The sequence below is a fragment of the Ornithorhynchus anatinus genome, chromosome X4, assembly GCF_004115215.2.
Source record: "Ornithorhynchus anatinus isolate Pmale09 chromosome X4, mOrnAna1.pri.v4, whole genome shotgun sequence".
Lineage (NCBI taxonomy): Eukaryota > Metazoa > Chordata > Mammalia > Monotremata > Ornithorhynchidae > Ornithorhynchus > Ornithorhynchus anatinus.
In genome coordinates, this window is record NC_041752.1 from 1,537,243 (window position 1) to 1,557,445 (window position 20,203).

The window sequence follows — 20,203 nt, forward strand, 5'->3', positions numbered from 1 at the left end:
ATAATAATAGATTCATTCGTTCGATAGTATTTATTGAGCGCTCATCATGTGCAGAGCACTGTCCTAAGCGCTTGGAATGGACAAATCGGCAACAGATAGAGACAGTCCCTGCCCTTCGACGGGCTTACAGTGTAATCGGGGGAGACGGGCAGACGAGAACAATGGCGATAAATAGAGTCAAGGGCACGATGGCATTCGCTGAGCGTTCACTACGTGCCAAGCACCGTTCTAAGCGCCGGGGAGGATAGAAGGTGATCAGGTCGTCCCACGTGGGGCTCACAGTCCTAATCCCTATTTGACAGATGGGGTCGCTGAGGCCCCCGAGAAGTGAAATGACTTGCCCAAAGTCACCCAGCTGACAAACGGCGGAGGTGGGATTTGAACCCAAGACCTCCGACTCCCCAGCCCGGGCTCTTTCCGCTGAGCCATGCTGCTTCTCTAGACCGTGAGCCCCTAATTGGGGGGGGGGGGCTGGTCCCTACCCGGGGCCCGACTGTCCCTTCCGAGCGCTCGGTACGTTGCTCTCCGAGCGGGGAGGGAGGTCCGGGGGAACCTGGGCTTGCCCCCCACCGGGGCCATCCATCTACCAGTCGATCGTATTTAGAGAAGCAGCGGGGCTTAGCGGCAAGAGCCCGGGCTTGGGTGTCAGAGGGCGTGGGTTCGAATCCCCGTTCCGCCGCTTGTCAGCTGTGTGACTTTGGGTAAATCACTTCACTTCTCTGGGCCTCAGTGACCTCATCTGGAAAATGGAGAGTAAGACTGTGAGCCCAAGAGGGACAAGCTGATGACCTTGTATCTATGCAGCGCTTAGAACAGTGCTTGGCACATAGTAAGGGCTTAACAATAACAGAATTATTATTACTGTTATGTGTTTAGCACCGTTCTAAGCGCTGTGGGGTGAGACAAGGGGATCAGGTTGTCCCACGTGGGGCTCACAGTTTAAATGAGGTAATTGAGGCACAGATAAATTAAACGACTTGCCCAAAGTCACTCAGCTGGCAAGCGGCGGAGTCGGGATTAGAATCCATGACCTTTAACTCCCAAGCCCGGGCTCTTTTCGCTGAGCCACGCTGCTTCTCACGTTGTATTCATTAAGCGCTGACTACGTTCCGAGCACTGCTCTAAGCGCTGGGATAGACGCGAAGTCGTCGGGTTGTCCCACGTGGGGCTCCCGCTTTTTAATCCCCGTTTTACAGATGAGGTCACTGAGGCGCAGAGGAGTGAGGCGGTTTGCCCGAGGTCACACAGCTGACGAGTGGCGGAGCCGGAATTAATAATATTGTTGGTATTTGTTAAGCGCCATCTGTGCCGAGCACTGTTCTAAGCGCTGGGGTAGATACAGGGTCAGCAGGTTGTTCATTCATTCATTCATTCAATAGTATTTATTGAGCGCTTACTACGTGCAGAGCACTGTACTAAGCTCTCGGAATGTATAAATCGGTAACAGGTTGTCCCACGTGGGGCTCACGGTCTTCATCCCCATTTTACAGATGAGGTACCTGAGGCCCAGAGAAGTGAACTGACTTGCGCAAAGTCACCCGGCTGTCAAGCGACGAATCGGGGATTAGAACCCACAACCTCTGACTCCCAAGCCCAGGCTCTTTCCACTGAGCCACGCTGCTTCCCAGGGTTTGCTCACTGAGGGGAGAGTCAGGGATTCATGCATTCATTCAATCATATTTATTGAGCGCTTACTGTGTGCAGAGTCCTGTACGGAGTGCTAGGGAGGTACAGTTCGGCAACAAACAGAGACAATCCCTGCCCTCAACGGGCTCACAGTCTAGAAGCGGGGGAGCCGGACAGCAGAACAAGTAAACAGGCATCAGTATAAATAGATTGCTGGGTCACTGGGGAGGGTCAGGGAGGGAGAGGGGAGAGTCGGGGGGGTGGGATGGTCCCGGTTGGGTCACTGGGGAGGGTCAGGGGTGGAGAAGGGAGTCGGGGGGTGGGGTGGTCTGAGCTGGGTCACCGGGGAGGGTCGGGGATGGACAGGGGAGAGTCGGGGAGGGGGGGGGGATGGTCCCGGGCTGGGTCACCGGGGAGGGTCAGGGATGGAGAGGGAGAGTCAGGGGGGTGGAACGGTCCAGGCTGGGTCACCGGGGAGTCAGGGAGGCAGAGGGGAGAGGCAAGGGGGTCGGATGGTCCGGGTTGGGTCACTGGGGAGAGTCAGAGATGAAGAGGGGAGTCAGGGGTTTTGGATGGCCTTCGCTGGGCCTCTGGGGAGAGTCAGGGTCGGCGAGGGGACCGTCAGGGGTTTGCACGGTCCGATCCTAACCACGAGGGTGGAGGTCCAAAAGAGCGACCGGAACGAGGTTCTTTCAAGCAGCCTGGTGTCGGTGTAGGAGACAGAGTCCTGGGCCCGATGGACGGTGGGACCGGCCGAGGGGACGGGGCTCGGGGGGGCTGACTGACGTTATAATCAAGCGTTGATGATCAGGGTTGAGGAGAGGAGTTGGGGAGAGAAACGGTAAGAGGCCTCTGAAGTCTGTTCCCGGGAGATTCCCCCTTCCCCGACCCACCTCTCACACCTTTCCGAGATCTCCCTCCCCACCTCCGAAGCCTCTCGAAAGACCACCTCCTCCGGGAGGCCTTTCCCGGCGGATCCACCGGTGCTCTCGGACGGGGACGGTCTCGAACCGTGGCCGAGCTGTCCGTTCCGAGCGCTCAGTCCAGTGCTCCGCACGTAGCGAGCGCTCAATAGATGCTACCGAAGGAAAGGATCGAGGCCGACCGCGTGCAGAGCGTGGGGCTAAGCGCTCGGGAGTCCACCCAAATGGACGCCGCCTGGGGGGCGGGGGCGTGCGACTGGACTTGTCTTTCTAATGCTATTTAAGCGCTCGTTTTGCGTCGGGCGCTGGCCCGAGCGCCGGGGTGGGTGTCCCAGTCCCCCGTCGCCCCTCCACTGCCCTCTGCGTTCCCCTAGAGATCATCGAGGCCCGACGGTCGCTGAAAGTGCTCCATCGATCTCTTCGGCTCTACCTGCCGAGAACTGGCCATCGCTTATAGGCCGCCGACTGTCGGCCCCCGGGTATTGATTACCGCCCCTCCCTCGATTGCCCCTCCGGTCCTCCCGACCCCCTGCAGAGCCCCCGTCCCACCCCCCCCCCCCGATTGCGGTGGCGAAGTCCTATTCCCCGCCCCCGGTCCTCGACCCCCATTGGCTCCCACCCCCCCTGCAGCCCCCGGCCCCCCCAGGCCCCTCCATTGGCTGGGGGTCCTGTCGATCGCAGCCGGCTGGCCTGACGTCATCCTGCAGTAGCGGGGAATGGGGTGGGAGCGAGCCGGGCGGCCGGGCAGCCGGGAGGGAGAGACGCGGCCGGCCCCCCCACCCCCCTTCCCCTCGACCCCCCAGCATGGCTCCCCCGTTGCTGCCTTTCCTGCTCCTCTCCTCTCTGCTCCCTCCCAGCTCCTGCAGCAAAGGTGAGTCGGGGGCGTCCGGGGCCCGGCAGGTGTCGGTGGGCCTCGCCCCGCCATCGTCCCGTCCGTCGCCTCCCCGTCCCCATCTCCGTCACCTGACTTTCCCAGCGCTTAGTCCAGCGCTCCGCCCGCAGCAAGCGCTCGGGAAATCCGCTTGAACGGATGCGTGCGTCTTCCCATCACACCTGTCCGTCATCATCCTCTCCCCTGCACCATCCCGTCCCCATCCCGTCCCCTGCGCCCCGGCCCCCGGTTCTCAGGCCGGAGGGGTTCCGCGGGCCGCGGCTTGGTGGGGTCGCACGCATCCGCCCCCGCCCGCGCCGGGCTGGGGCCGGGGATGGAGGGCCCAAAAGCTGGCAGAGCTGGGAATGAGGAAGGGGAGGGTCAGGAGCCCCCGGGCCCGGCTCCCCTTGCTCTGACCCTCCATCTTGCACAGCTGCCTGCTGCCGAGCCCCGCTGCCCCCGCCCCCGCAGACCCCCAGGCCCTCCACCTGTAGACCAGGACCCACCTGCGGACCCCGGGGCCCCCACCCAGAGACCCCCGGTGACCGGCTGCAGACCCCCCCCCCGGCCCCGCTGGAGCCGGGGGGCGGGAGTTGGATCTGGGGTCCTGCGGGAGGTGTTGGGGAAGGGGTCGGGACTGGGCTCGTCTTCCCCCTCCCACCCTTAGGGACGCAGGGGTCCGGCCTCCCGGGGGGGAGGGGAGGGCACGGCATGGTAGCCGGAGATGCTGACGGTCCCCTGGCTCGGTCTGTCATCAGAGAGGTGAAGAAGGCCCCCCTTCCACCGCCCGACTGATGGTTCGGCCCCTCCCCGGAGCCAGCCGCTTTTAGGGAGCCCCAAGGATGGGGAGGGATGGAGGGAGGGAAGATACTGGGAACGGGCCCTGACCCCGGGTGGGGTGTGGGGGGGCGACCGTCACAGAGCCGACGTGGGTAGATGAGGATGGGGGATTAGCGAGGAGGCCAGGACTCTAATCCCCCAGGTCTCCGGTCTGGCCGAGGCCTGTCGTCGTCGTGCCCCGCCGTCCCCCTCTTCCCCTCCCTCTGCCCTACGTCTTCCAGGGGACTGGTGGGGGGCTTCTCTCTCAGAGATGGGAGGAAATCGCTCCCCTCTAGTCCTCGCTTAGCTAAGCCCCCGGCCCCTCCCCGTGGGGCGGAATGGAGAGGGGGAGGGGGCAGACCGGGCCGTGGGGGCGACCCGGGGGCCTTCGTCCTGGCTCCCAGCTGCCCCCTCTCTTCCTCGCCCCGGGCGGGCTCAGCCAACAAGCATAAGCCTTGGATCGAAGCGGAGTACCAGGGCATCGTCATGGAGAACGACCACACGGTCTTGCTCAACCCGCCGCTCTTCGCCCTGGACAAAGATGCCCCGCTTCGTTATGCCGGTAACGGGCCGCGGGTCCGGGGAGCCGGGCGGCAGGGGGTTGCCGGGAAGGGGCGGGAGGGGGGACGCCGGGGGAAGCTGGGGGAGACCGGATGGGGCGCCCCCGATCTGGTCTCCGGGAGCCTTCCCCACCGAGCCTGGGCTCCGCGACTCCCGCCGGATTTGGGGTCCGGGGACCCTCCCCCCGGATCTGAACCCCGGGATCCCCCCGGGGGCTGGGAAATGGGTTTCTTCCAGACCGGGAGCGGGCGGCCCCCGGGTCCCGCCGGGTGTCCGGCGACGAAGGGGCCGTGGGGGTGAAGGGGCCCGGGTGGTACCCCCTCCGTGCCCCCCTCCGCCCCAGGTGAGATCTGTGGGTTCCGGCTGCACGGGGCCGGGGTGCCCTTCGAGGCCGTGATCCTGGACAAGGTGACCGGAGAGGGGCTGATCCGGGCCAAGGAGCCGGTGGACTGCGAAGCCCAGAAGGAGCACAGCTTCACCCTCCAGGCCTACGACTGCGGCGAGGGCCCTGACGGGGCCAACAGCAAGAAGTCCCACAAGTGAGACTTCCCCTTGCCCCCTCCTCCTGGGCCCCCCCCCCCATTGTAATGATAACGATTAATAATCCCGGCAGCCGTTAAGCGCTCACTGTGCGCCCGGCCCCGTACCGAGGGGTAGAGACGGGCTAACCGGTCCCACGTGGGGCTCACGGTCCTCACCCCCATTTTCCAGACGAGGGAATCGAGGCCCAGAGAAGTGACTCGCCCACGGTCTCACGGCAGACAAGTGGCGGAGCAGGGAACAGAAGGGGGGTCCGCTGACTCCCGAGTCCGTGCCCTAGCCACCGGGCCGGGCTGCCCCCTCCCCGGCCTCCCGGCCCCCGCCACCCCGGTCCCCGTCCCCGGGCGGAGGGGTGGTGGCGGGGTGGGGGAGCGGGGGTCTCCCTGGGGGCCGGGGCGGGGGCCGCCCGCCCCCCAGCCTGACGCCGGCCGCGCAGGGCGACGGTGCACGTGCGGGTGAACGACGTGAACGAGTTCGCGCCGGTGTTCGTGGAGCGGCTCTACCGGGCGGCGGTGACCGAGGGGAAACTCTACGACCGCATCCTGCGGGTGGAGGCCGTGGACGGAGACTGTTCCCCGCAATACAGCCAGATCTGCTACTACGAGATCCTCACGCCCAACACCCCCTTCCTCATCGACAACGACGGTGAGGGCTCCGGGCGCGGACCCCCGGCCCCTCCCCCGGGAAGACTCGTCCCCTTCCCCCTCCTCCCGCTCCCTTCCGCGTCGCCCCGACTCGCCCCCTTTATTCATCACCCCCCCACCAGCCCCACGCCGCTTCCGTTCATCTCCTTCGTTGGTTTATTCCTACGAACGTCTGTGTCCCACTGTGGACCGTAGGCTCGTTGCGGGCAGGGAATCTTTCTGTCGATGGTTACATCGTCCTCTCCCAAGCGCCGAGCGCAGTGCCCCGCGCGCGGTAAGCGCTCGGTAAATACGATCGACCTCCCGCCCCGAGCCGTGCCCGCCCGCCGCAGGGAACATCGAGAACACGGAGAAGCTGCAGTTCAGCGGCCAGCGGCTCTACAAGTTCACCGTGACGGCCTACGACTGCGGGAAGAAGAGAGCGGCCGACGACGCCGAGGTGGAGATCCAGGTGAAACCCACCTGCAAGCCCAGCTGGCAAGGTGAGGGCTGGCTCCGCCCCCCCCCCCCCCACCTGGCCCCGTCCTTCCGCCCCAGCTGGCTGGGTGACCCCGGCCCCGCCTCTGCCTTCCAGCCCCGTGCCCGGGCGTGGGAATGAGCAGAGGCCCCGCCTCCCTTCCAGAGCTGGACGCCTAATGGAGGGAGACCGGCTATTCCCAGAGGGCCCACCTTCTGCTGGCCACAGATGGTGGCCCAGGGTGGCCGTGGGGGTGGCCGGACCAGGGAGGTGTGGCTTACTCGGTCAATTAGTCAATCGTATTTATCGGGCGCCCGCCGTGTGCCGAACACTGCACTAAGCTCCTGGAAGAGAACAATACAACACTAATATAAGACACATTCCCTGCGCACAGCGAGCTAACAGCTTACTGAAGGAAGGCCTCTGGAAGGAGGCGGCGTCTCGGGTGCCCGTGACCCTTGGCCTCTCACTCTTCACCTTCCGGGTCAGGGGCACCTTTCGCTGCCCCTCCGTCCCTCCGTCCCTTGGAGCCCCAGGTCCGGCAGGGAGCGGCCCGGCCCCGGGGGGCCTCCGGCCGGGGCGGGTGGGCGTGCGTCCGGGCCCCAGCTCTCCCCGGCCCCCGCAGGCTGGAGCAAGCGTGTGGAGTACGCCCCGGGCACCGGCAGCCTGGCGCTGTTCCCCGGGATCCGGCTGGAAACGTGCGACGAACCGCTGTGGAACATCCAGGCCGCGGTGGAGCTGCAGACCAGCCACGTGGCCAAGGGCTGCGACCGCGACAACTACTCCGAGCAGGCCCTGCGCAAACTCTGCGGTCAGCTCGCCCCCGCCCCCGCCCACCCTGCTCCCCTGGGGACCCCCGGCGTGAGCCCACCCCCAACCACCCTTCTACCCCTGGGGGCTCCGGCCTCCCTCTTTCGTCCGTTCGATCGTATTTACTGTGGGCGGAGCACTGGGCCGAGCACTTGGGAGAGGACGATACAGCAAAAAACAGACACGTTCCCTGCCCGCAATGAGCTTACCGTCTTGGGGACGAGCTCACAGACTTCTATCTGCCCCTCCTTGCCTCTCCCTCCCTGGATGGCCCTGCCTCCCCCACCCCCCAGGATCCCCTCCCTCGCTCCCCGGGCCCCCGGTTCCGACGTGAGCTCTGCAGTGAGCCGGGAGAGCCCCCTCCCCTCTCTCTCTCCCCGCCTCCTCCTCCCCCGCCTCCAGCCGGGTCCCCCCGCTTCCCGCTTCCCACCTTTCTGTCTGCCCCCCCGGCCCCATCCCCGGCTCTGACTCCTCCCCCCGGCCCCGGGGGTCCCGCAGGCGCCGCCACCGGTGAGGTGGACCTGCTCCCGGTGCCCGGCCCCAGCGCCAACTGGACGGCGGGTCTCTCGGTACACTACAGCCAGGACAGCAGCCTCATCTACTGGTTCAACGGCACCCAGGGGGCTCAGGTGCCCCTGGGGGGGCCGGGGGCCGGACCCCTGGAGGGCCTCAGCGACCACTTCACCCTGTCCCTGTGGATGAAGCACGCTGGGACTCCCGGCAAGGGCAAGAAGGAGGAGGAGACCATCGTGTGCAACACGGTCCAGAATGGTGAGCCCCCACGGGTGTCCGCGGCCAATCGTGCTTTTTCCCCGGGCTCACGTCCTCCCCGCCTTTCTCCCGGGGTTGGGGTCCTATGCTCCCCCGACCCCCGCACCCCACCCCGACCCCTGCCGTCCTCTCTCTGCCGCCCCCTCCACCTCCCTCTGCCCCTCCCCACAGAGGACGGCCTCTCTCACTACTCCCTGGCGGTGCACGGCTGCCGCCTCGCTTTCCTCTACTGGCCTCTGCTAGACAGCGCCCGTCCGGTCAAGTTCCTCTGGAAACTGGAGCAGGTGAGGACACGGGCCACCTCCCCTCCCCCCCGCCCCCAGCCCCACCTCCCCCTCGCCTCCCAGGGGCATGGGGTCACGGGGGAACTGGGGTCTGTGGGGATGCAGTGCCCGCCCTCCCCAGGACCCTTCCCCTCTCAAACCTCCTCTCCAGGCGGCCTTCCGGGCTTGAGGGGAAGTAGGGCGCAGAGGCCCACTCTTGATCCAAATCGCGGCGGTCCCAACTCCCCCCTCCTCCCCTCACCCGCTTGTCCCCACCTCCTGCTCGCCAAGGAAGTCCTGAGGGAGTGGAAAACTGAACCCGAATAGGCCAGCTCCCAGACATCGAGTCCGGAGGAGTTTGGCCAGAGCTATGGATAAGCATCCATGTTCAGTCACTGGGAAGAGTCAGAGATGGAGAGGGGAGAGTCAAGGGGGCGGGATGGTCCGTGCCGGGTCACCGGGGGAGAGTCAGGGATGGAGAGGGAAGAGTTAGGGGTGTGGGGTGGCCCATCCTTGACCCTAGGGGTGGGTGTTGAGCACCCGGTTCCTCCAGATATTATGGGGCCACTTTTGAGACGGTCTTGGGCTGGACCAGGGTGGCGGGGCTGACCAGAGGCTGGGGGTGGAGGGTGGCTTAGGAGCTGTTTACCCCAGCCCTGGCGGGGGCCTCGGGAGAAAGAGAGAGGGGCAAGGACCCTCCCTCTGCATCTGCCCGCCCGCAGGCCTGTGACGACGAGTGGCACCACTACGCCCTGAACCTGGAGTTCCCCACGGTCACCCTCTACGTGGACGGCGTCTCCTACGACCCGGCCCTCATCCACGACAACGGCCTGATCCACCCACCCCGCCGCGAGCCCGCCCTCATGATCGGGGCCTGCTGGGCCGGTGAGCCGGCGGGGCCGGCCCCGGGGGTCATCTCGTCCATTCCTCTGCCTGCGGGGAGATGGGAGGGGTGGGGCGTGGAGGACCGCTTCGCTTTTCCCATAAGCCTCCCTTCTTCCCTCCCCAAACTTCCCTCCCTTCAGTGTCCTGTTCCAACGTCTCTGAACCCCCTAGACCCTGCAAGTTCTTCTTGCACCTCACCCGCATCCCTCCTCCTCTTCGCCGAACCCCCGTTCCTCCGCAGAGGCCGGGGCTCCCTTCTTAAGCAGGGAGGCGGGACTGAGGTTTCCACTTGCCTCGCCCTCCTCCGTGTCCGTTCCCTGACCTCTTCCTCTGGGAGAGAAGGTAATATCCATGGCAGCTGTGGGGATAGCGGTGCCGCTTGGGCCCACCCTTTGGGCGGGGTTGAGGAGAGGAGCGGAGAGGTCAGGGGGCCTGAGAGGGTCTGGAAAGAACCCAGGGTTTGGGAGCAGGAGGCCCACGTTCTAGTCCGCACTCTGCGCCGAGCTGCTGTGTGACGTCGGGCAGTTCGCTCAACCTACCTGGGCCCGGATTCTCCTTGGAACAAGGGAGAAGGCCCTACCCCAGCCTTCCCTCCGCCTCTCAGGGCTGTCGTCGTGTCGGGGGCCAAAGCCGGGGGACGGGATCGTGGTTGTCGGGCTAAGGGTTACCGGGCTGGGGGAGGCGGTGGTGGTGAGGGGGCTTTCTGCTTCCCCTGGCCCGACTCATTGCTGACCCCCGCTGGGGCCGGGGGCCCCTTTCTCACAGAGGAGAAGAGCAAGGAGAAGGAGAAAGCCGGCAACGGCAGCGCCGAATCGGGACCAGGTACGGGGACCGCTGCGTAGCTGGGGAGTGGGGGATGGCCGGGTGCCAGGGTGATCTTGGGGGGCAGGGGAGGGCCAGGCCGGCCTGCACGGGTGGAAGCGGCCCGGCCCAAGTGGAAAGAGCCTGGGCTGGGGGTCGGAGGACCTGGCTTCTAATCCCGGCTCTGCCTCCTGCCTGCTGGATCATCCTGGGGGAGTGGGCCTCGGTTTCCTTATCTGAAAGATGGGGATCAAAATTCCCGTCCTCCCTCCCTTTTAGACCGTGAGCCCCATGTGGGGCGGGGACTGTGTCCGATCTGCTTGTCTTGTATCTATCCTGGCATTTAGTACAGTGCTTGGTACGCAGTAAGCGCTCAACAAATACCTCAACTGTTACTGTGAATGATTCCACGGGTACCGAGGGGGAGGAAGGGATATTCTCCTGGCCCTTCTCTCCGACCGTCCCCACTCCTCCCTGCATTTCCTGTCATTCTTCTCTCCTCTCCCCTTCCCGCGGCTCCTGTCTCTCCTCTGCCTCCGCCTGCCTCTCTCTCTCTCCGCCTTCGCTCCTCCTCCTCCTCCCGTCCCTACCCGCCGGCCGGCCTTTTCCTGGCCCACACGTTGGTGATGGGATGGCTCCGTCCCTCCCACCGCGTCTGCCCCCTCCCCGCCCCCAGGCACCCCTCCGGCCCCGCCGATCCACCGCCACTTCCACGGCTACCTGGCCGGCTTCACGGTGCGGCCGGGCCGGCTGGACAGCCGCGAGGTCATGGAGTGTCTCTACGCCTGCCGCGAGGGCTTGGACTACCGGGACTTCGAGAGCCTTGGCAAGGGCATGAAGGTGTGAGCCCGGGACCCCTCTCTCGGACGCGGCCCCCCTCCCCGGAACCCTCTCCCTCCACCGCCGCCACCCCAGCCCGGACTTCGGCTCGATCCCGGCCTCGCCCGGACCGGTGGCCCCGGGCCCCAACCGGGACCACGGCCCACCCCGTCCCCCTCGCCCCGCCCGTGGCCCGCCCCCATCTCAGCCCCTTCCTCGCCCCAGGTCCACGTGAACCCCTCGCAGTCCCTCCTCACGCTGGAGGGCGACGACGTGGAAACCTTCAACCACGCCCTGCAGCACGTGGCCTATATGAACTCCCTCCGCTTCGCCACCCCCGGCATCCGCCCCCTGCGCTTGTCCACCGCCGTCAAGTGAGCGGGGCCGGGGCCCGCGGGTGGAGGGAGCGGGACCGGCCGGCCCGCCGGCCCCTTCCCCGGGGCCGGGGGCCGGGGTTCGCCACGGCCCGCTGGCACCACGGGCGCCGACACGTGGGTGCCGGGAGAGGAGCGACTGGGATGCCCCGCCCCTGGGGCTCGGGGCAGAGGTGTAAGCTCGGAGCCTGGTCCGTCCTGGTGGTGGGGGACGGGGAGAGGCTGAGGGTCCCCAGGGACTCCTCCTTTGGAGCTCGGAGCGTGTACCTTGGGGACACCCCTGAGCTCTCAGCTCCCGTGCTCCAGATTCCTCTGGGGAGCCATTTTCAGGGACGCCCACGTGCCGGCCCGAGTCGCGTAGGCCGGGGCCTTCCCCCGCAGTTGGATCGGACCGGGCCGGGGCTCCCAGCGTGGAAGGGATGGAGCAGGGAGGGAGCCGGGCGGACCGTTTCGTGCCGGGATGCGGGGGTGGCGCGGCGTTGGAGGGGCTGAGCGACTCCCTCCCATCCCCCGTCCCCCACACAGGTGCTTCAGCGAGGAGTCCTGCGTCTCCATCCCGGACGTGGAGGGCTACGTGGTGGTCCTGTGGCCCGACGCCCCCCAGATCCTGCTGAGTGGCCCCACCCACCTGGCCCGCCCGGTCTCTGATTTCGAGGGTCCCGAGGGGGTCCCCCTCTTCCCCGAACTCCAGATCGCCTGCTCCATCTCCCACCAGGTGGAGGCCAAGAAAGACGAGAGCTGGCACGGGACGGGTGAGGGCCCTCCCCGCCTGCCCGCCGACGGGATGTGAGGTCGGCGGGAAGCGGGCGCGGGGAGCAGGGGAAGTAGGGGCGGTGGAAACGGGAAGCGACCACGCCTCGGATGTAGGGGTGTCGTCACCGGGGAAACCGTGGCACTCGGTAGCCCACCGAGGGTGGCGGGGAGGAGACAGAGACCCCCGGCAAAGGTGACCGTGTTTTTGAAGCTCAGAAAGGGGTGGCGGGGTGGGGTGGGGAGAGCAGAAAAGAGGGAAAGGAAGACGTGGATAGACCCAACAGAGACACAGTTTCAGACACTTCCTTATTGGAATACTCCATCAGCCGATCGGTGATATTTATTGAGCGCTTACTATGTTCACAGCCCTTATTCTAAGCGTTTGGGAGTGGACAGTTCAACGGAGCTAGCGGACACCTTCCCTGCTCACCACGCACTTAAGCTGAGAAGCACACACCCCCCCCCCCCCCCCCCAGAGACAAACACACAGACACCCGGTGACGAGAGATGAGGAGGAAAGGATATACAGAGTCGCAGTCCCGAAAGTGCTTAGTCTAAGTGGTCCGAACGGGTCAAGCGCTCAATAAATAGGGCCGATTGAGCGACTGAGTGTTCCATTGAGGAAGTCTCTGAAGCCGAGTCCTACCCATGCAAATGTGAGCCCGTTGTGGGCGGGGATGGTCTCTGTTGCCAAACTGTACTTTCCAAGGGCGTCGTACGGTGCTCTGCCCACAGTAAGCGCTCCGTAAATACGATTGAGGGAATGAATGAACACACACCAACAGAGAGAGACTCCCTCACCCACGTAGAGACACCCAGAGACAAGAGAGAAGCGGCGTGGCCTAGTGGCAAGCGCCCAGGCTTGGGAGTCAGAGGTCATGGGTTCGAATCCCGGCTCTGCCACTTGTCAGCTGTGTCACTGTGGGCAAGTCGCTTCACTTCTATGTGCCTCAGTTACCTCATTTGTAAAATGGGGATGAAGACTGCGAGTCCCACGTGGGACGACCTGATGATCCCGTATTTACCCCAGCGCTTAGAACAGTGCTCTGCACTATAGTAAGCGCTTAACAAATACCGACATTATTATTATGAACACCACACAGGTGCAGGTTAACACTCAGGCGGGCCCACATGCACAGGTTTGTACATCCAGATCTGTAAAATGGGGATTGGGAGTGCGAGCCCCAGGTGGGACACGGACACCGTCCAACCCGATTAGCTTGGATCTACCCCAGCGCTTAGGACAGGGCATGGCCCGTAGTAAGCGTTGGCTAAACACCATAAAACACATCCGTCGGTCTCCCCGATGATGATTCCGAGCCAGCTGCCGTCGTGGCGGCCGGGGCAGGAGCCGAGCGCCCTCCCTCCCTCCCGCAGTGACGGACACGCGGATGTCCGACGAGATCGTCCACAACCTGGACGGCTGTGAGATCTCGCTGGTGGGGGACGACCTGGACCCGGAGCGGGAGAGCCTGACCCTGGACGCGGCGGCCCTGACGCAGCGCGGGCTGGAGCTGACCAACACCTCTGCCTTCCTCACCATTTCCGGTGAGCCGCCGGCCACCCCCCGGGGACCCCGGAGGAAGGGTCGGTCCCTCCGGCCGCCGGGCACGCGGTAGGGAGGGATCGGGTCTCCCGGGAGTCCGTCGGGGGAGGGCCGGGGTGACGTCGACCCCTGACCCCGCCACCCCTCCCGGACCCGCCCGGCGTCCCCAGGGGTGGAGAGCATCACGGTGTACGAGGAGACCCTCCGACGGGTCCGCTACCGGCTGCGGCCCGGCGCGGCCCTCTACGAGAGGAAGTTCCGCCTGTCCTGCTCCGAGATGAACGGCCGCTATTCCAGCAACGAGTTCCTCGTCGAGGTTCGGCCCCGCCCCCGGAGGCCCCGTTCCCTCCCCTCATCTCTCCCTGTCCCACCGGCAGACGCCCCTCTCTCCGAGGGTATCGGCGAGGCCCTCGCCGCGGGCCGGGCACCGTGGCGAACGCCGAGGGGTCGATACGAGATAATCGGGCTGGACGCGGTCCCTGTCCCCCGTGGGGTTGGCGGCCTTAACCCCCGTTTTGCAGATGAGGGAACGGAGGCCCAGAGAAATGAAGCGACCTATCCCGGGTCACACGGCAGACGGGCGGCAGAACGGGGGTTAGAACCCGCGTCTTCTGACTCCCGGGCTAGGCTCTCTTCACTAGGCCACACTGCCTCTCTCCCCTCCCCCGGGCACGGCTGGCCGTTGGAGTCGGGGTGGGGCTGGGAGGTTCTGGCTGGGGGTTGGGAGGGAGAGGGTGAGCCTAGGGTCTTGGTCACTTCTCCGTGCCTCGGTTACCTCAACTGTAAAATGAGGATGAAGACTGAGAGACCCGACCCGATTATCTCGTATCTACTCCAGTGCTTAGAACAGTGCTTGGCACATAGTAAGCCCTTAACAAATGCCGTCGTCATTATCGTTATTCTGTGTGTGTGTGTCCGGGGCCGGGAGGGGAGGGGGGAACACCCTGACCTTTAACCCTTGACCCCTCTTCCCTCCAGGTGAATTTCTTGCACAGCCTGGATCGGCCTGCCCACCCCAGTCACATGCTCGGCTCCCAGCAGTTCCTGCACCACGGCCAACCGCCGCCCGAGTTGGCAGGCCACAACCTGGCCAGCCCTCACCGCAACTCCAGTACGTACGACCGGGGATGGGGCGGGGGTCAGCTGGCTGGGGACACCCCCCCTCCCCGACCTCCTCACTCTGTGCCTCGGTTGGACCCGGCCCCACCCGTCAGCAAGGGCATGGAGACGGGCTAGAAGTCAGGACCCAGGTCTCTACCCTCGTCTGCTGGGCAGAGCCTGGGGGCCTGGGCAAATCTCCTAATCCCTGCCTTGGGTGTCCGGGATGGGCATGAGCGCGGAATGCCCGCCGTTCTCCGGAAGCGAGGCCCCCCACTAGGGAAACAGCATGGCCGAGTGGATAGAGCCCGGGCCTGGGAGTCAGAAGGACCCGGGTTCTAATTCCGGCTGTGCCGCGTGACCCGGGGCCGGTCCCTTGACTTCTCCGGGCCTCGGTGACCTCATCTGGAAAGCGGGGATTAAGACTGTAAATCCCCATGCGGGAGAGGGACCGCGTCTAACCTAATTAACTTGTATTTACCTCAGTACAGTGCCCGGCGCATAGAAAGTCCTTAACGAGTACCATTTAAAAACGTGTAGGCAGTGGGTAGGGACCACTCATTTGAGGAGTTTGAAGGGGCAGGGCAGTGGGGCAGTGTCTGGAGGTAGCAGAGGAATTTGTGAGTAATAATAATTGTGCTATTTGTTACAACGCTTACTGTGTGTCAAGCACCGTAGTAAGCGCAGGGGGAGATACAAAATAATCGCATCGGAAACGGTCCTTGCCCCGTCACAGTCTTAGTAGGAGGGAAAACAGGTATTTAATCCCCATTTTACAGATGAAGAAAGCAAACAGAGGCATGGAGAAGGTAGGTGACTTGCCTTAAATCACACAGCGGGCAAGCGGTGGAGCCGGGATTATAACCCAAACCCTGACTCCCACGTCCCGGGTTCTGGGAATCGAAGCAGCAGCGGGGCCTAGTGGAAAGAGCCTGGGAGTCAGGGAACTTGGATTCTAATCCCAGTTCTGCCGCTTGCCTGTTGTTTCACCTTGGGCAGGTTCCTTCACTTCCCCGGGCCACAGTTTCCTCATCAGTAAAATCGGGAATCGATACCTTTTCTCCCTGCCCCCTAGGCAGCGAGATCTGTGTGGGATGGAATCTCTATCTGACCTGATTTTCTTGTATGTAACTCAGAGCTCAGTCTACTGGTTGGCATCTAGTAAGCGCTTGACAGATCTCACTTTTCACTATGATTATTATTAGAGGGGTAACTTGAATGTTTTTGAAGGCAGAAGGGAAGGGGCAGTCTGAGAGTGGGAGGAGAGAGGGAGCGGTCCAGAGATTTTAGGAGGGGGTTTCCGGGGCTCCGGTTTGGTGGGTTGAGTCAGAGAGAGGCACCCAGAGTTTTGTTTTTTTTTTTAAAGAATTGCATTTATTATGCACTTACTGTGTGCCAGGCACTGTTCTAAGCGCTGGGGTAGATACAAAGTAATCAGGTTGGACACAGTCCCTGTCCCACATGGGGCTCCCAGTCTTCACCCCCATTTTACAGATGAGGTAACTGAGGCGCAGAGAAGTGAAGTGACCCGCCCTAGGTCACACAGCAGACAAGTGGCAGCACCGGGATTAGAAGCCAGGTCCTTCCGACTCCCAGGCCCAGGCTCCCTCCTCTAGGCCACACTGTTTCCTTAATGCTTCGGGCATTTCCGAAGGAGGGGACTAAGCTCAGACCCCGGCTCGGGGTCCAGACCCTCTCCCCCTCGCCGCCCCCCGTCTCTGAGATGGACCCCCGATCCCCCAATCCTCCCGGCCCCAGGTGCCCCCTGGGCCTGCCGGCCTCCGTCCACGCCGCCGATTCATCCCATCAGTCGACCGGTCGGTGGTGTTTATTGAGTGCTTACTGTCTGCACAGCATTGGACCAGGCGCTCGTTGGGAGAGTCCGACGGTGGTAGAACTGAACCCTGCCCTCAAAGCCCTCAAGCCCCTCTGGCCTGGGGGCAGTGCCCACGGTGTGGCAGGTGGCGTGTGCGGGCAGAGCCTCTGTGGTTGGGCTCCCCTCCTCCCTCAGGCCTTGGGGCCGGGAGCCAGCGCCTCGCTCCCCGTGCCCTGGCTCTGCCCCCGCTAGGACCGGGGGCTGCCAGCTGGGTCAGAGGCCTAGCCTGGCCTGGTGTCGTCAGCGATGGCGGAGGTGGGGCTGTGGGAGTGCCCGGGGGGCACGGGTGTGCCGTGGGCGCGTGGCCAACCGGGCTCCAGCAGGTTTGGGGCTCGGGGTGGTGGTCGGCGGGGCCGGGTCGATGGCTGGGCTTGGGGACTCTGGGCGCGCACGACCTGAGGCTTGGAGAGGGGCTCCGGGCACTCGAGTGGGCCGGGCTTGGGGTCTCCGGGTACACGTGTGGGTTGGACTCGGGGTCTCCGGGTACACGCGTGGGCTGGGTTTGGGGTCTCCGGGTACACGCGTGGGCTGGGTTTGGGGTCTCCGGGTACATCTGTGGGCTGGGCTTGGGGTCTCTGGGTACACGCACGGAGTGGGCTTGGGGTCTCTAGGTGCCCGTACGGGCAGGGGGTGGGTCTCCGGGCACACACCTGGGCTGGGTTTAGGATCTCTGGGTGCACAAGCGGGCCGGACTCGGGGTCTCTGGGTGCACGAGAGAGTCGGGCGTGGGGTCTGCGGGTGCACAAGTGGACTTTGAGTCTCCGGGCATACGCGCGCACCCTTCCTACGCGAGGCCGCGTCCTGGTCACCCTGGCGGGGGTGGGCACGGGACCCCCGGCCCTGAACCTCTGCTTCCAACAGGGACAGCCGGTCGGCGGGCTGGCCCCAAGGGCAGGGGTCTGGAGGCCGTTAGGCTGGGCAAAGTGCAGGCCCTCGTGGCCCACCTGGACCACGTGGCCCCACGGGGTGGGGGGGGAAGGGCGGCGGCGCATGCGCGGGCGCGGCGCCCCCCAGCGGCCGAGCGGGGCTGGCGTTGGTGGGCTTCCGCCGCGGCCCGCGCAGGCGCCCTGACGGCCTTCCGGGGGCTTGGCGTGCGCGCGCGCGTCTGCGTCGCGCCGTCAGCTCGCGCGTCGGCGCGCGCACGCCCCCCAGCGCAGCGTAGGGAGCCCCGCCCCCCAAGCCAATCAGAGCCATCATTTTCAAAGCAGTTATAATAATACTAGTGCTACATAATAATAATAATGATGGCATTTGTTAAGCGCTTACTATGTGCAAAGCCATGTTCTAAGCGCTGGGTTAGATCTAAGGTGATCAGGTTGTCCTTCATGGCTCCCAGTCTTCACCCCCATTTTCCAGATGAGGGAACTGAGGCCCAGAGAAGTGAAGCGACTTGCCCATAGTCAGCTGACGAGCGGCTGCATTGGGATTTGAACCCATGATCTCTGACTCCCAAGCCCGGGCTTTTTCCGCTGAGTCACTCTGCTTCTATTTGATAAGCACTTCCTAAGTGCCCAGCACTGTACTAAGCGCTGGGGTGGATGCCACCAAATCGGATGGGCCCAAGTCCCTGCCCCCCGTGGGGCTCACAGTCCCAAGCCCCGTTTGACCGATGAGGTCCCTGAGGCACAGAGAAGTCAAGTGACTTGCCCGAGGTCACGCAGCGGACAAGCGGCGGAGGGGGGATTAGAACCCATGATCTCTGACTCCCAGGCCCCGGGCTCTAGCCACTGGCCCATGCTGCTTCTGGACTTTGGGCAAGTCGCTTAAGTCGTCGGGGCCTCGGTGTCCTCAACTGTAAAGTGGGGATAAAGACCGTGAGCCTCACGTGGGACAGGCTGCTGACCCTGTATCTACCCCGGCGCTTAGAACAGTGCTCGGCACGTAGTAAGCGCCGAAATACCAACATCATCATCATTACTAAAATGCTGGGGTTGAGAGAAGACACGAGTTCTGGAGAAAATAGATCCACAGAGTCACTTCGAGTGGGAAACGATCCGAGGGTCACGCACGCAATGGGTTTGGGGGTCGGGGGAGGTCAGGAGACCCCTGAAGGAAATGCCCCGTGTCCAGGCCTTTGAACAGCCTTCCTTATGATGTCGTTAATTTCACCGATGACGTTACATGAGGGTGGGAAGAGCCGACCCTTTTCCCGCCGGGCCTCCATCCTCCTCAAGCGCTCAGGCCGAGGCCTCTCCCGTCCTCCACTTCCCAGCCTCCGCTTCAGGTGCCGGCGGCTCCTGGGCGCCCAAGCGGGGTACCCTCTCCAGTCACCCCCGTCCACGTGCCCTCCGCTCACCCCCTTCTCCCGCCTCCCTCCCCACCCCCCGCAGTGGTCCCGAGCGCGGCGACGCTCATCATCGTCGTGTGCGTGGGCTTCCTGGCGCTCATGGTGGTCCTGGGCCTCGTGCGCATCCATTCCCTGCACCGGCGTGTCGCGGGCCTGGGGGGGGCCCCCCTCCGGAGCCCCCGCGGACTCCAAGGATCCGGACCTCTTCTGGGATGACTCGGCCCTGACCATCATCGTCAACCCCATGGAGGTGAGGGATGGGGGTCGGGGCACTAGAGATGGGTCAGGGGTCAGAGGGCAGGACAAGAAGGGGAACAGGTGCCAGAGGAATGCGGGGGGGCTAACCCTTCGTGACCCTGACCCCTTTACCCCCATCCAGTCGTACCAGAGCCGGCAGGCGGCCGGGGGACCGGGCCCACAGGAAGAGGACCCTGACAGCAGCGACTCGGAGGGGGCCGACTCCCCCAGCAGCGACGAGAGACGCAGCGTGGAGACCCCCACTCGGCGCTACTGAGTCACGCCCCCCGCCCAGGCGGGAGAGAGAGACATTCCTGTGGATGAGGAGACCCCAGGGAGAGGTGCCAAGAAGAGAGGGATGGCGGAGAGAGACCCCGGTGGTCCTCTCCCTGGAGAAGCCCCCGCCACCTGAAAGCTGCTGACTAGACCCCCTTTGTCCATTTCCAGCTATTCCCCCTCCCCCCGGGATCCCCCACCCCCAATTTCCCTGCAGGACCTCGGGATAGGGAGAGTGGGGGCGGTCTCCCCCAGCTTCCTCTCCAGGACCCCCCACCCCTGCCTGTGTCTCGCCCCTCACCCACCTCTGTGCTAAACGTGGTGGGGGGGATGGTGGGGGTGGGAGGGTCCCCCACTTCCTGCCCCCTCCCCATTGCAGCAGGGACCCTCCTATCCCAGCCCCCTCTAGTGCATTGGTCCCCGGCTGCTCCCCCCCGTGCCCCTTCTACCCCTCCCCAGGGGCTCCTGCAGCCCCCTCCCCTACAATCTGCCCAGAAGGGGGGAGAGGGGAGGGGGCGGTTGGGCGTGCTATATATAATGTATATTTTTTCAATGTTGTCGTGAGCGCTGCTCCGTGTCCCTGTGCACAGCTCACAGCCTGTGTGTCGCGTGTGGATTTGTCGTGTCCTGGGGGAAGGCCGGGGCGGGGTGGTGGGGAGGGTCGCCCCGGGGTTTTCAAATAAAATGAGGGGAACAGACACCCCCCCACACATGTGTTCCCTCTTCCTTCCTTCCCCCAGACACATACACACTTAGTGATGTGTGACGATGCATCAAAAATCGAACCCCCGGCGCTTAGAACAGTGCCTGACACATAGTAAGCGCTCACCAACTTATTATTATTATTTCAGCCTGCTTAACTTTCAGCGGGAAGGAATTTAACACCCTTAGCGCCCTCCAGCTCTTCGTGGTCTAAGAAGACACCCCTGAAACTGAAATTGACCCACGAGGGAGCGTGTGCCTAGA

At 64.4% G+C, this 20,203-nt stretch overlaps 1 protein-coding gene across 1 annotated transcript; it reads left to right on the forward strand.

The window, feature by feature from the left end:
- The first annotated feature begins 3,327 nt into the window (after positions 1-3,327).
- On the forward strand, positions 3,328-19,949 carry CLSTN3 (calsyntenin 3). The gene is given in 19 exon segments (XM_029054266.2): positions 3,328-3,420; positions 4,679-4,801; positions 5,144-5,339; positions 5,777-5,985; positions 6,317-6,466; positions 7,067-7,252; positions 7,750-8,022; positions 8,194-8,306; positions 9,008-9,170; positions 9,936-9,992; positions 10,648-10,811; positions 11,016-11,164; positions 11,690-11,916; positions 13,295-13,465; positions 13,634-13,779; positions 14,442-14,574; positions 18,768-18,886; positions 18,888-18,974; positions 19,104-19,949. Coding segments are annotated over 19 exon segments (2,868 nt in total). The 5' UTR covers positions 3,328-3,353; the 3' UTR covers positions 19,239-19,949.
- The last annotated feature ends 254 nt before the right edge of the window (positions 19,950-20,203 follow it).